Source organism: Brassica napus, chromosome A2 (genome assembly GCF_020379485.1).
Source record: "Brassica napus cultivar Da-Ae chromosome A2, Da-Ae, whole genome shotgun sequence".
Taxonomy (NCBI): domain Eukaryota; kingdom Viridiplantae; phylum Streptophyta; class Magnoliopsida; order Brassicales; family Brassicaceae; genus Brassica; species Brassica napus.
In genome coordinates, this window is record NC_063435.1 from 26106661 (window position 1) to 26122386 (window position 15726).

Consider the following 15726-nt stretch of genomic DNA (forward strand, 5'->3'; position numbering starts at 1 on the left):
CTCACAAAAGCGATTGCAGGGGCGAGAGAATGGCAGAATGGACAAGAGAAGACACAACTACCAAAAAGGAACCTAGTTCCAGCAAGAACAAGAGAAGAGAGAATAAAATGCAGGACTGATGCGGCTTGGAAAGCTTCTGGAAGTATTGCGGGTCTTGGGTGGAACATCATCGATGGAAATGTGCCCCTTAGTTTTTCTGCCTTTGAGCTGAATGTCCACTCGCCTCTGGTTGCGGAGAGCATTGCAATGAGAGAAGCTATGGCGAAATGCCTTGAATTGGGTTTGGACTCTGTCTGCTTTGAATCTGACTCATCTCAGCTGATAAATGCCATAAATGAAGAGAAGATACCATTGGAAGTTTATGGAATTGTCTCAGACATCATCCTCCTATCCTCTAGTTTTAACTCTGTTTCTTTTTATTGGATAAGCCGTGATGTTAATGCGGTGGCTGACAACTTAGCAAAACAATGTTTGGTGGTTGCAGAGGCTTTTATGGCCGAGACTTAACTTGAATGAATGAATTAGTTGTGTTCAAAAAAAAAAAAAAAAAAAAAAAAAAAAAAAAAAAACAAGGATTAAGTAAAAGAGATGACAGATTTAGAAGAAAGATGTGAGATACGTAACTTTATAGAGAGACGATGCTGAGTTTTGAAGAAAAAAAAAAGAAAATTAAAAAAATTAAGAAAACAAACTTTAATTGGTTGAAAGTCTTTAGACAGTCCCTGAACACTGTGGATGCTTTGAGACGTAATGTTAAATGATAAAGATAATGCAAACATCTTCTTCTCTCTGATGTATAAGAAAAATCATTCCCTTTTAATTATTTTGATTATCCACTTCTCCATGCACCTGTTTATATCTGTCTATAAAATTTATGGAGATGATCGATGATACTAAATCATACACATAAATATATCCATGATAGACCAAAGATTGCGGCTGAGATGCCTCGGATACCTTTGCTTTATGTAATGTGGTCGAATAACTACAGTCTTGGCACACTAAAATTAAGTTCTTTGTATCCAATCTTGTTCTTATAGAAACCAACTACTCTGCTTTGGCTCACTAAAAGTTAACTATTACACACACACACGATTTTCTCTAAAATAACTAGCGTCATTATCGTTAGCATGCTATCTGTTGTCAAAGGTATTATCGTTAGCTTTATGTTCTTTTTTTAACACCCATGGCCGTCTTCCCGTGCGACGACGGTGTGGAGATTTTTCTCGACTGGATAAAGAGAAAAAAATATTTGGTCAATAACATTCATAATCTTTCTAGACATCATATTATTACAATATTATTTAATATCTTAGAAACCAGATTCATTGAACTAATTTTACAACCCTGTCCGAGTTTGTAAATTTTTTTATCAATTGACTGAAAATTTAACCTTGTTTGATATGTTTTACCTTAAATCAAGTCAGTTATGGTTTAAGATGTAAATACATATATATATAGATAAATTAATGTGACATGAGCTAGGTGCATATTTACTAAATTCTTATGTTGGAAACTTTGTTATTGCTTCACCCAATTGCTGAAAATGGGCTCCACGCCCACGCCTCTGCTCTCATTTACTCTATAAAACCATCTGCTCTCTTCATAACCCGAATAACTCGATCAAAATTCCCAAAGCTTTTTTTTATTTCACCTACCTTTCTCCTCGAAAAAAAAACCCTGACTTGTTTCCCAAGTTAACTCCAAAATGCAGCCGCAAGCAGACGTTTTCAGCCTCCATAACTACATAAACTCCTCGAACCCATCTCCATATCCTTCCCATTTCCCCATATCCCCGCCATATCCGATCAACGGTCTAAACCTGAATCCCTTCTACGGAATTCAAAGTGCTACTAACAATCCACAATCCATGAGCCTAAGCAGCAACTCGACATCAGATGAAGCAGAAGAGCAGCAGACGGACAAAAACATAATCAACGAGCGGAAGCAGAGAAGGATGATATCAAACAGAGAATCAGCAAGGAGATCGCGTATGAGGAAGCAGCGACACCTTGACGAGCTTTGGTCTCAGGTGATGTGGTTCAGGGTCGAGAACTATCAGTTGCTTGATAAGCTTAACAATCTCTCTGAGTCTCACGAAAAGGTTCTTCAAGAGAATGTTCAGCTCAAAGGGGAAACATCTGAGTTAAAGCAGGTGATTAGTGATATGAAAAGTCAAAGCCCTTTCTCTTGCTTCAGAGACGATATAATCCCCATTGAATAGAGCATTTTTACCCCCATGCACCGACGTTCATATATGAATTATGTGTTTTGTACTCGGAGCATTTTTTTAGTTTACCAAGACTCCAAGAGGATGCAGTAATTTTAAAAACTAAAAACATTAGTATTATTGAAGAATATATATAAGTGGTGTTGGTCGGTCGGCCGGTCGGCCGGCGCGTGAGCGTCCGTGCCGCCGCCGGAACCTTTTTTCTTTTAGAAAAATGATAAGGTTCTTGCTTTCCTTTTAGTAGATCGAGTAATAATTCCGGGAGATGGAGGCTATCTCAGATCCGTCGCCGCCGGCCTTTTGTCTCCGTGGCGGGGAAGCTCCTTCAGTTCCGCCGTCATCGGCTCTGGTTTCCGGGGGGTGAAGGCTTCCAAAGCTTTGCGTCGCCGGCTTTAGGTCCCTAGTCTCTTAGGGTTTTGTTTTATTTCGGGTTTGTTCATGGTTCGGGTGTTTTGTGGGTTCGTCGGAGGAGGGAGAAGTTCTCAGGCGGAAAGGGTGTCGATGCATGTGTTATTTTATTGGAGGTCGGCGGTTATCGGTGGTGGATGAGATCTCGCCTCGGCGATTGACTCTCTCCAGTTTTAGAGACCCAAGATGGTTTGAGTAGAAGATGGGCGGAGCTTTTGAGGTCCGGCGTGGTCGGACGATCGGTTGTTTGGATCGCCGGCGGTAAAGAGAAACGGTGGTGACTCGGAGTCTTCGCAACACGTGTACCCCTCGACGGCGAGGATGGCAACACGTGGCCAAGTATCAGTAAGGCTGATATGTGAGGCGGCCGTTGTCTTTCGCGTTTAGTGTCTAGGGTTTTCCTCAAGTTGGGCCCGGAAGTTTTGGCCCAATTGAGAAATGTGTGTTACCCGTTTGATGTATCTGGGCTTTTGTATCTTATTTTCTTGTACTGGGCTTGGCCCGTTTTTAATTTTAAAAAACATTTCGATGGAAAAAAAAAATAAGTGGTGTTGGTCAAATCATGAGTCATGTTTGTGATGGGGACAGAGTAAGGTGGTGTATGTTCTGCTTCATATTACAAAAATTTCCAAATTTCCAACTACAAACCAACACACACACTTATAGGTTAACATATATTTTATGTATGCTGACATCAGTTACATGTGATTATCTTTTGGACAAAGCAAAAAGATGATGTCTTTGTGGATTGATGATGATTTCTTTTGTGAAACTTTCTAAATTTGATTATAACTGGCAAAGACCAAGGAGAAGCTTATCTGTAACAGTTAAGTATGTAGACCCATGGAGAACAGTATTAAAATTCAATATTTAAAATTTTATTAAACGATTCTTTTTCACTTGGATTTTTATTTATGGTCTCTTGAGCATAATGAGAAATTGATGAGAATAAGTAATGCTGTAGGATATGACAAAAAAAAGTAATGCTATAGGAATTTGTGGTAACATTGTCTATTGGTAATCCATATTTATACTGAGATATGATATCCAAATACATCTTGTTGAGGTTAATTTTAAATATGGAATGCTGACAAATTATACAAATTTTAATTTAGATTCTACTAGAGAGGTTGCTGATGAAGATAAATTAGGATATGAAAGTCATGAAATTTTTTCCTGTTCAAAAAGGCAAAACACATATATAGCTTTAATTTGCAATAGTTTTATTAGTCTGTTAATTAGACAGACAGATATAAAATATAAGATCGCAAAAATTAAAATCAAATGAGACCTTTTTGTTAATTTTTTTTTTGAAATACTTGTGAGATTAAAACATTGAAATGGATGTTACAACATAGCTTAAGACGATGAAGGCATGTAATCTACTGGTTTGTGCTACTATATGTTGTGTACCATACATACGTACACTTAAACAATATTGTAATGCTACACTAGAATTTGAACTCATACGTCCGTGCGGATATACTTTTTTATTTATAAATGTATAAATTTATTATTATTTTAAACGTTTTAAATATATCACTTAAATTTTTATATATTGTATAACTCTATAATTTTATTGTTTAGATTTCTTAAATATATACTGATCTATTTTTTATATTTTAATTTTTATTAATTTTTTTGTATACAATATATTTTAAAAATTAATCTACTTATACTATAAAAGTATATTTTTATAATATAATTAACCATTTTTGAAATGGTGATATAATATGTTAGCCGACATCTGAGTAAAATATGTATAAATAAAATCATATAATATAGGAACTATATATTTATATAGCACTATAGCTATGAAAATATTAAAGGTTAATTATATTATAAAATCATATTGTTGTATAACTATAATTTATCAATCATAAATTCATATTAATAGTCAAAATCGAAGCAATGTTGTTGTATATGTCTAACGCACCACAACAAAATACAACAACTCTATTAGGCTTTGAATTTTTTTTAAATGCTAGAATAAATAAGAAACAATTAAATACAAAGATAATGTCTATAGTCAAATTAAAAGAAATGGTGAAACTTTTAAGAATGTATAGTTAGGATGAAATTAATGTTGTTAACCATAAAAACAGGAGTGTCACATTTATAATATTGAAAGTAAATTAAAAGAAATCCAAAAAGATCTTATTTTAAATGTATAGATATGTATTTCTAGTGAAATATGAATAAGTCCAAAATTTAAATAATAATATTTATAAGTAGATAAAAAATAGGATTCTAAATTAATAGAATAGATGTTTGTACCGTCGGATCTGCATTAACTTTGTTCACGTACATTTTCACTTCAAATGCACACTTTTGATATAAACATGTATAACATTAGCGTCGTTATCGTTAGTTGTGATATCTACTAAAAATGCATTTTAAAATTTTGAAGAAAACTCGATGGTTTAGTGGTTTCCTCGGAATGAAGAATCGCGTTATTAGTCTAAGATAGGGATCTATTCCCCTCCATTAAAAACTGCCAAATCCATGTTTGGCTAGTTTGCTTGATCTCTAATTTCAACGTAAAAAACCGTGTTCGCATATCATCTGTAGACTGATCCACATGAGCATGATTAGTAGGGTTTCGGCTTCGACACCTATCTCGTTTAATCAAAAATTAAACTTGTATAACGTAATAGAGCACATCAAAATCTACAAATATATAATGGCTTTTAGACCAACGGCAACAGCGGATTTTATGCCAAAATCCTTAGCAAAATAATATTAAGATATTTAACGGATCTCCCATTTTATTAAGGATTGTGCCATAATTGATTCTTCCAGTCCTCATTTACGGACCTCATTTCTGATAATCTCTTCACTGTGCGCGGGCTCTACTACCGCGTAGAAGCCTGCGATTGGCTAATCTTTTTTAAAAAAAAATTTGGTAAAAAAAAGAAAAAATAATAAAATATTCTAAAAAGTGTTGTTAAAGATTTTCTGTTAAAGATTTATGGTTGTGGGTGCTCTTAATGATTGGTCAACAACAAATTTCTAAAAAAAAGATTGGTCAACAACTACAACTGGAAACTATTTTATGTATTACAACGTAAGCCCAAACCTATCATGCCCTCTCCGATAGATAGACCAAGAAACAATCTTACGTACGATAAAATCTTACGAAATGAGTGGTCAACATACAATACAAACAAACTTTTTTTTAAATGATGTTGTGAGTTTCCTTGCCATAAGCTTACTAGCCAAGAAACCTACGATCGCACATAACATTTCCTTTAATATATAGCTTTAGAAAAAAAAATCAATCAATCTTTCAGCTTTCTTTCCTCTCTCTTTGTGGAATCGAGCACGCAGATCGTAATGTAGTGGAAGACTAAAAGACACATTAAAGAAAGATAGAGTCACCTTTAACTTCTTTTTTCTTTGTTGTCATTCATGAAGACGTATATATCTGATGTTCTCTAGATCAAAGACTAATCTTTGGTAATACCAAAATATTTACACCTAGTAAGACTTCCACCGTTCCACGTTGCAGTCTACTCGAACCCGAGGCTAAGAACACAAATAAAACAACTACGGAGCAGCTAATGTTATACTTAGAGCATCTCTAAAAAAACTCTATATTTTAGTGTTTGCAAAGCTCTAAATTTAAAGTTTCAAAATATATTTTTTCTAAAAATAAAACTTCAAATTTAACTTCAAAATTATTTGTATTTTACACTATAGCCTTTATATTTGTTATAATTAATATAAATCCACTATATTTTTACAAATAACTAGCACATATATAAAAATATTAAAGTAATACTAATTAATAAAATCTTACACTAAATATATATAATTATAAATAGAATAAATAATTAAATATAAAACTACAAGCAAAATACCACACTATTCAATAAAATTATTTTTGTAATGCTCCATCTTCGGCTACAAAAATTTGTTTTGACAATATTTTAAAGATTTTGGAGGTTTCGGAAAAAATTTACCAGAATATTAGTGTTGTTGTAATATTTAAACTTGTGTAACAATTATTTCTTCATGTATCTTAAAAAAGTAATTAATTAAGTTTCTTCTATAATATTCTTGGTCTAATTATAGTTTTAAATTATGATTAATCTTATTTTTTAAAAATTATTTAAATTCATGTAAAAATTAATTTATAAAAATAAATTTGAAATATTTATGCTATATGAAAATTTTAAGGATTAAAACGATAAATGAAAAAAAAACTTAAGAATCATAAATGTGATGTGCAATTAATTATAGGATCAAAATGTAAATAAAAATATGAAACTTCAAATTTGAAGTTTTGAAACTTCTTTTTGGAAAGTAAAAAACTCTGTATTTGAAGTTATAGAGTTTCTTTTGAAGATACTCTTAGGGAAAGACAACGTTTCAAAATGTAAATTACCCAATAAAGTTGGAAGAAAAGATAAAACAAAAGACACGTTAAGCTTTTCATTTCATAGTTGCTGACGATTGACATCAAATGTTTGAGCGTTTAACATTTTTTGTCGTCAAACAAGTGATTAATATACAAAATAAACGATCGATTTTGCTGGTCGATCGCTTGCTCCTGGAAAACGAACAAACCATATAGCTATATCCTTCCGCTAGTGGCTGTCGCTGATTATTTTGTCAGCAAGTGTGAAACAAATCAAAGCCTTTAGTCTCAGTATTGACTACATGCAATTGATTACTGAAACATACAAGACATATGATTAGCTTTATTCATGACAGCACTTTGGTCCTAAAATATCTTTGAATCTTTGGTTCCTTTTCATCTTCCAGCAACAGTGGAGTTTCTTTGCTCACTTTTATTTTAATTTTTTCATTTACTTTACGTATTGTTTCAAGAATCATCTCAATCTTTGTCTCTGTCTTTCTATAAAAGCGTGTATACAAAGTACAGGTGTATCTGAGACCTGAGAAGATAGGTTATTTCCTTTTCGTTTCGTACGAAAATTTTGTTTTCTTTCTTTGGAACTTTTTAAACAATAGAGTTTTCATCGTAATAATATGTGAATGTTAGTGAGTACTTTATGACCCATTTGGATAATAGGTAGAACAACAAGCCATCTTTTTCTCTTCTAATCCCAATTTTACCGAAGAATCGTTACTCAACTGAGAGTAATAATAATGTTGGAAAACATCAATACTATTAAAAAGGAAGAAGTTTTAATAAATCTACCTATGAAAATTGTTTGGACCTATTATTTTTAAATTTTTTTGGACTTACCATGTATATTATAACAATAATTACAACCTTTTTTACCCTATAGACTTCTGATTATTACTCTAACCATGCGAATTGTATACATTATTATTTATACATAACCATTAAAACCGATTGTTAAACCACTCTACCCAAACAAAATACATTACATGAACCAAAACCAAAGCACAACCTATTATAACTGTTACATTAACGAAATATTCATTTCCCTCACATACTACCATCGACTACAAAACACGTTACATGTAAGACACTTATAGAAGCTTTATACAAGATTTGAATGTAAGATTATATGATTCAAACATTAAATTTCATAATTATGAAAAGCAAAACAAAATCAAACTCGCGCTTTCAAGCGCGGGTCAAAATCTAGTTATTCGTTTTAGAACCTAAGACAAATGAGTTATCACGGTTTTCAAAGTTGTGGAAACATTATCGACCATATTACATGAACAAAACGTAAATTCACCTATCTTTCAAGACCAATCAAATTTCCACATAGATAATTAATTCAAAAAATATTAAATTTATTTAATAATAACTAAAAAAAGAATAATGGCAATTTTAATGACGATGACACCGCTAGCTAAACTATAACTTTAAATCTAAAATTCTAAACCTTAAATTCTAAACTCAAATCCTAAACCCTAAACCCAAATCTTAAACCCTAAATTCAAATTGTATACCCTAATCCCAAACTGTATACCCTAAACCTAAACTATAAACCCTAAACCCAAACCATATACCATAAACCTAAATCCTAGACCCTAAATCCAAACCTTATAGCGTATAGGTTTAGAGTTTGGGTTTATGGTTTCTAGTTTGGGTTTTAACTTTTAAGTTTAAGATTTGGGTTAAGAGTGTACGGATTAGGTTTAGGGTCTAGATTTAGGGTATAGGGTTTGGATTTAAGGTTTACGGTTTGGGTTTATGGTCTAAGATTTGGATTTAGTGTATACGGTTTGGATTTAGGGTTCAGGATTTGGGTTTAGGGTATAGGGTATAGGGTTTGGGTTTAAGATTTACGGTTTAGGGTTGAGAATTTAAAATTTTGGGTTTACGATTTAGTTGGCGTCGTTATCGTTGTTAAAATTAGTATTATTCTTTTTTTAGTTATTTTAAATAAATATAATATATTTTTAAATTAATTATCTACGTGGCACTTTGATTGATACTAGAATAATAGGTGAACCTAAGTTTTGTTCATATTACATGGCATATCATTTTGTCTATTTAAAGTAGAATTTGGTTCATGAAAAAAGTAATCATAATATAATATATTTACATTTTATCCAATATTATTTGCCAAAGCAGAGTTCGATGCTTACACTTGCATTTACAAATCTCATTTGTACCTTTTTGAAAAATAGTTATATGTTCAATTTATATCCGATTTATATGACCGTGCAAAAACATATACATGTATTTTCAAAAAAAAACATACATTTTGTTTATTTTGTTGGGAAAAACATACACCAATCGCCACATCATCTAATTTTGCTTATATGGATGCTACATTAGTTAATTTTGCTGATAAGGATGTCACACGTACAATAAACTTTTTTTAAAAAAATTGTCGTTTTATAAAAATATTGTTTACAAATTTAAATGTTTATATTTTTTTATTATTTAGTATAATTAACAAAAATTAATTAGATAATAAATTTTAATCTTGTATACGAGATATATTTGTTATAATGTTTCGATCAATCAATTACTCTTATGTTAATCTTGTTTATGTGCTTATATAGAAATTTTTTAGATCGGTTGTGTAATCATGACAATAATTTTTTTCAAGAGATTAAGAATTTAGATATGTTAATCTAAATTTTTTTAAAGGAAAACAACATAACCAAGATTAATCAAGAGTAATACGACTGCAACACTATTTTTGAATTTGAATCATTACAACACTTATACAACTCTTATAAAGATGGTATTATGATTTGATCAAAACATTATAACGAATATATCTTTTATATAAGATGAAAATTTTATTTTTAAATTATTTTTTGTTAATTTTACTATATAATAAAAATTTATAAACTTTTACATTTTTAAAAAAAATATTTTTATAAACTGACTATTTTGTTTTATTAAAAAATTATTGTACATGTGATATTTTCTTCAACAAAATTAGCTGACGTAGTATCACGTCAGTAAAATTAGATGAAGTGAAAGTTGATGTGGCGGCTAGTATATAATTTCGCTAAAAAAGTAAATAAAATTTATGTTATTTGACTTTTTCGAAAATGCATGTATCTTTTTGCAAGGTGTATAAATTAAACATTATGATATGTTGAGTACGAAATGACTGTTTTCGTGTACTTTCTCAGATGCCAAATATATATGCTGTTTTGTTGATGGTTTGTTTCTTTTTCAGGGGATGAGAGAAGAAGGCCCATGGGCTAATTCTTTCCAAACGTTTGGTTTGTGTTCCGGTTTTAATTTCTTTCTCAAGTCAACAAAATAGGCCCACAAGAGCTTCCTCTGAAAATTGTTTACCATTAGTTCTTTTGCAATTCCATACAAATTTTTTTCGTTCAAATACTACGCTTTTGGATTGATAATTATTTTGGATTTTGAGGGTTGTCACATAATTATCTATTGTAAATGGCCTAATGTGCTCTCTTTGTGTCTTAACATATTTCACTTCCTCGAAATAAACTGAGAAAATAAACAAGAGTGGTTACATCCCACATATGCTTCTCTCGGTACACAAATAAATTACTCATTCTTTTTGACCAGAACATATAAATTACTTAATACATGTGCTACATGTTAATGGAATTTTTTTTACAAGGTTTGAGGGTGAGTTAGATGTTTACATTATATCTAATTCATAAGTAACACCCAAAAAATGTGAACATTCAGACAAAAACTAATAATTTTTCTGTGGAAGAGTTCCCATGCATGTTGCTGTCATGTGTCTGCGGTGGATCCATTTCCCTCTTTACAGCCAAAACAAACAAAGGAACAAAACATTTGCATCATAAATATTTAAGACAGTTTGATCGAACACACATAGAAAGCCACAATATGATCAATAATGGAGAAGTTGCCTCGAAGGATACGTTTCCACCACACATGCCTTTTTATACCTATTTTCATTTACACCACTTTGATTCTATATTTAAATATAACATTTCTTTTCCACCCGATAATTTCCAAGCCTATTTTCTCTAAATAAGTAAAAGAAAAAAAAAACAGAATATTTGTGTTTCTTCTTGAACTTTATAATACTAAACAAAATAATTTTTAAATTCGTAAGGAGTTCGTGTACGGAATATGTTTGAATTGTATACGTTTATAGATATATTCATCTAATCCTACTTTTTGCTTAAATATATCTTCCCATGAAAAGAACATGTAGCGTAAGAAACAGCCGTTCAACGTAATTTTAAGCTACTTCTAATATAAATATAGTTTTAGTATGCAACCACCTAAACATGCATGTAGCTAACATTATCATGAGAAGAAGAATAATTAATCTTCATGCTGGATTATTAGTAAAGGTAAGAAATAAGAATGATAATACAAGAACGACAAAAGAGAATACAAATATCAAATTTCATGTTGAAAAGGAAAGAAACAGATAAAAATCATCACACACCCTTTGCCTGAGGCATCAAAAAAACCCAACATAAAAATGGAAATTAACAATCCAATCTACATACAAACAACTTCAAGATATAACTTACTTCTTTTTAAAAGACTTACTTTTACTTTCAATCTTTTTCTTCTCTTTTATCCTACATTTATAATTGTCACTATTCTTAGCATTATGTTTGTGGTCATAATCCTCATTACTCTTACTCTTACTCTTACTTTCACTTTTCCCATTCCTTAAAACAATACATTCTCTGCTTCTCCCTCTATTGCTCGTTTGGGGATAACTTGGCCCGGAAGAAGCATCGGAAGCCATTGAATCGTCGCTGTCTTTGTTGTTTTCGTACTCGTTAACATGCTTTCTTTGATCGTTTCCGGTGATATGCCCTTCATAGTACACCTCATCAGTTACCTCTTGCTCGTCATCCTCCATAGGTGAAGAAATATACGTAGTCCAGCCGGATTCGCTACTGCTGCATTCTTCTCTCTCCATGGACAACTCAAGAACCCTAGTTTCGAATGAGAGAGAGAGAGAGTGTTTGTGAGAATTTTTGTTTTGTCGAGTCGTAGCATTTGCTTGTGTAGTGGACCATATATATAAATATATAATTGCATGTGCGTGGAAGAAGATCCTTTTGTTTTCATTAATTTAATGTGCTAAGGACAGCTTATATCTAAAGTATAAAGTTACATCCGACATGATTCGAACAAGAATAGCTGTTTTTATGAAAAAAGGTTTTGTCTTTTTGTAAGTTATGATTTATGTGTAGTCTTAGTCTTCTCTTGATAGTGTGAGCATGTTGAATAATACATTTTGATTAATATAAATAATGGATTTCTGTTAGAGAGAGCGAAGTGGTTTAAGTTCACATTGTGGTATGAGGGGAATGTTTCTATACACTAAGGATTCTCTGTAACGATACCAAACACGCATGCATCTTTGTAGATATTGGATGTTTGATTCACATCAAGCCATGTTAGAGAACATGTCAGGATCATGCCTCCATTTCATTATCCTCATCATTTTTCAACATATAAATTATTTGGTACACTTATCATATAGGCTCTCAGACGTCGTATTAGTGGAACAATGTGTTGTTAACACTTTTTCAAAACAAAAAGTGGCGAATTTATAAAAACAATACTATATACCGCTTATTCCAAAAAATATACTAAGTAATTTAAAACTAGATCTTTGGGACACCATGGCGATCTTATCTAAAGTCATATTCTATGTGCTTTCTAATTATCAAAATAAGGTTTGCTCCTCACGGAGAAGATTGGGTTATTTAAATTCATAGTAGAAGTCGTAGATACTAGATAGACATAATAAATCTCAGGTTAACTGGCACCATTTAGGCCCATGTAATATAAGCTGGCCCAATAGTAAGTACTTCGGGATTTTTGTGGATATCTTCAACTAGTAAAATATTGAAAGGAAAGAAAGTAGGTGCGATTAAGCAAGCAGGAAGAAACCAAGTAAACTAGTGTGTAAGCAATAAAGAAATCACAAAACGATAAAGCAATTAAAAGAAACAATTGGAGCAAAGTGATTTATCTAAGAGAATGAACTGAAAGTTAATGCAAGTTGTTAAACTAAGCACTATAATTCCGTAGTATTTATTAAATTCGTTAATCACCTGAATTTGATACGCTACAAAATAAATGATCAATGTAAATTATGTCCATTGGAACTTCAACTCTCGCAAAACTACATAAAAAGATACTCTATGTTTGGCATGTAAAATTTTTTAATTGGTGGATAATTATGCTATTACAAAATATTATGAGAAATATTTTAGACGATTCTACATCCGATAATTATATCTTCTTTATGGGATTCACACTTGACTGCATTATTGGAGTTGTTCTATGAGATCCACGTTTGACCGTACATTTTATGACATGCTGCAGATCTCTTGTAAGTCTTTTTTCATTAATTCGTATAACTCTGTCTTCTGTGGGAACCAAAATTCAAACTTTATGGTGTAAAAGTATTAATAAATCTTTAGTCAAACTACTGGACCAAAGGGAGCTTCCCTTATTTCGTATGTAAATTTATGAAACAAAATCTTGTATTGAATTGATAAATAAATATTTTTTTGATTGGTTAAACATATAGAAAAAAATTAGAAAAGAATATTGTACCAATTACATATCCGCTAAATCCATTATCGTTCTCTATGTCGAATTAGAATGGTGAACATATCAAGATCAAAGTGTTTTGATCTCGAGTGGAGCTAGCTGTTATGTTTCGACGGTGTTTGGTGGTCTGAGCTAGGAGGAGATCTCGATTTATTCGATTGATGCTCTCCGAAACTCAGGTTTGTGTTCGTTGCTACTGAATTGTTTGTTCTTCCAATACAGTCGTTGGAAGTTTATTCAGTAGTTGTGGTCTGAGTTCCCGGAAGTTTCCGGTGTTTAAGTGTTCTGGTTGATCGGTGATGATTTCTGTCGGAGAAGATGATAGAGATGTGTGTCATCGATGTGTCTCCGGTGTGGAACGGTGGATTCCGGTGTTTTGTCGGTTAGGTCTCCGGCGGTGAAGCTCGAGACGATGAAAGCGGTGGTGGTTTTGGGACGCGTGTCATCCTCGGTAGATGAGGTCATACACGTGGTTCTTTCACGCGGTTGTCTTGACGCGTGTGTTTCTTTTGTTGTTTTTCGTTGGCCTTGTATGGGTCTTTGTACTTTCTATTTTATTTGGGCTTTTTCCTGTTGGGTTTAAGCTTTAATAATATCAATCAGGGCAAAAAAAAAAAAGAATGGTGAACATATATAATCAGCACATAGTTTTTATATTTTTGTGATTTCTTTACACGCGATCATGCGAAGATGGATTTTGTGTGTGTTTGCTGAAACTCTCCCACTAATTTATCTTTTACTTGCAATCAGATTCAAGTGGTGGAGCTATTTTAATTTTCCTAAATAGTAGAAAAGTAACATGCACTTCTATGTCACCTTTGATTGGTGGTAGTGGTAGACAATGTGAAGTTGTAGTTGTCACTACTTTATAGTTATTCTTATTTTAAGTGGGTGCATGTTTCATCTGATATGATCTGTGGGGTTGAAATTCTATACAGTTTAGATTGGTTTACTCATACTCGAGTACTCGAAGTTGACAATAATTGACCAATTTTGATAATTTCAACTTTTGTCAAATTTATAATGATTGGAGATCAAAATTTTACTTTTAGTGTTATATATTGTCGGCTTGGCCTTCCAAACCGAACTCAAATTTGTCCACGTCCTTCCTAAGTAATAATATAAATAATGATTATTGATTTGTGTTTTGTTCAACCATTATTAGCTAGTAGTTTTCAACATTTTAAACATGTAGTTCTACAACGTCACTATTTAGAGTTAGAGTATCTGTCGGTCCTTCTATTGTTTTGAATTTGTTGAACTAAAGAGCTTGATTTATCAAACAATAAGATTTTTTGAACATTTTTTTTGGTAATTTTTTTAACATATTTCCAACTGATTCACTTTTTTCTTAAACATCAATCGTATTTTAACAAGAGGTAGTTTGCCATACGCCGGGAGCTTCTAGGACAGGTGGTCTGCGTACCACGTCAATCTCCCAGGCATCAAGGCATCTCCGGTTTGACCCGCGCCTTCTGCCGTGAGGCTGATGGGCCAATTGGGCCGACCCGTTGTGGTCTAGTAATAAGTTGACAAAAAAAAATGTGCCATACATGAATAGAAACACCAACATAATATAACACAGTAGAGCGGCTCTAAGTTCTAACAAAGCAAGTCAAGTAGTTGGCTTTTGAGTTGAAACTTCTAAAACAAATTAACCATATATATATAAGAACTAAAAAAGTACTATTATGGTCGATCGATCATCATTGTAACACCCCAAAATCGGTCCCTTTAAATTTTTAAAGAAAAGTGATTTTTCTAAGACCATTAAAAAATCCTAGGACTTTCATTATCTTCTCTTTATAAAAGCAAACTTCCACCCTCTTATCTCTCATTAGAAACTTAGAATCAAAGCTCTGTAGAGAAACCTCGAAGCCAGGAAACCCTAGCCATTGACTCTCTATCTCTCTCTCTTCACCGCCGACTCTCTCTTTCTCTCTCTCTCTCTCTCTCTCTCTCTCTCTCTCTCTCTCTCTCTCTCTCTCTCTCTCTCTCTCTCTCTCTCTCTCTCTCTCTCTCTCTCTCTCTCTCTCTCTCTCTCTCTCCTCGCCGTGAGCAACCGCGAGTGGTGGTGATGGCTGTGTGGTGATGTTGTTCCCGGATCACATCTCTTATC

General features: G+C 32.5%; 2 protein-coding genes across 2 annotated transcripts; one reads left to right on the forward strand and one right to left on the reverse strand.

Moving 5' to 3' along the window:
- The first annotated feature begins 614 nt into the window (after window positions 1-614).
- Window positions 615-3196, forward strand: LOC106400382 (basic leucine zipper 43-like). Its single transcript, XM_013840751.3, has one exon. It carries the CDS (start codon window positions 1709-1711, stop codon window positions 2222-2224), a length of 516 nt encoding a protein of 171 aa, XP_013696205.1. The 5' UTR covers window positions 615-1708; the 3' UTR covers window positions 2225-3196.
- Window positions 3197-8727: 5531 nt separating this feature from the next.
- BNAANNG07890D (protein SOB FIVE-LIKE 3) lies at window positions 8728-12433 on the reverse strand. Its single transcript, XM_048745274.1, has one exon. It carries the CDS (start codon window positions 11953-11955, stop codon window positions 11551-11553), a length of 405 nt encoding a protein of 134 aa, XP_048601231.1. The 5' UTR covers window positions 11956-12433; the 3' UTR covers window positions 8728-11550.
- Window positions 12434-15726: the final 3293 nt, after the last annotated feature.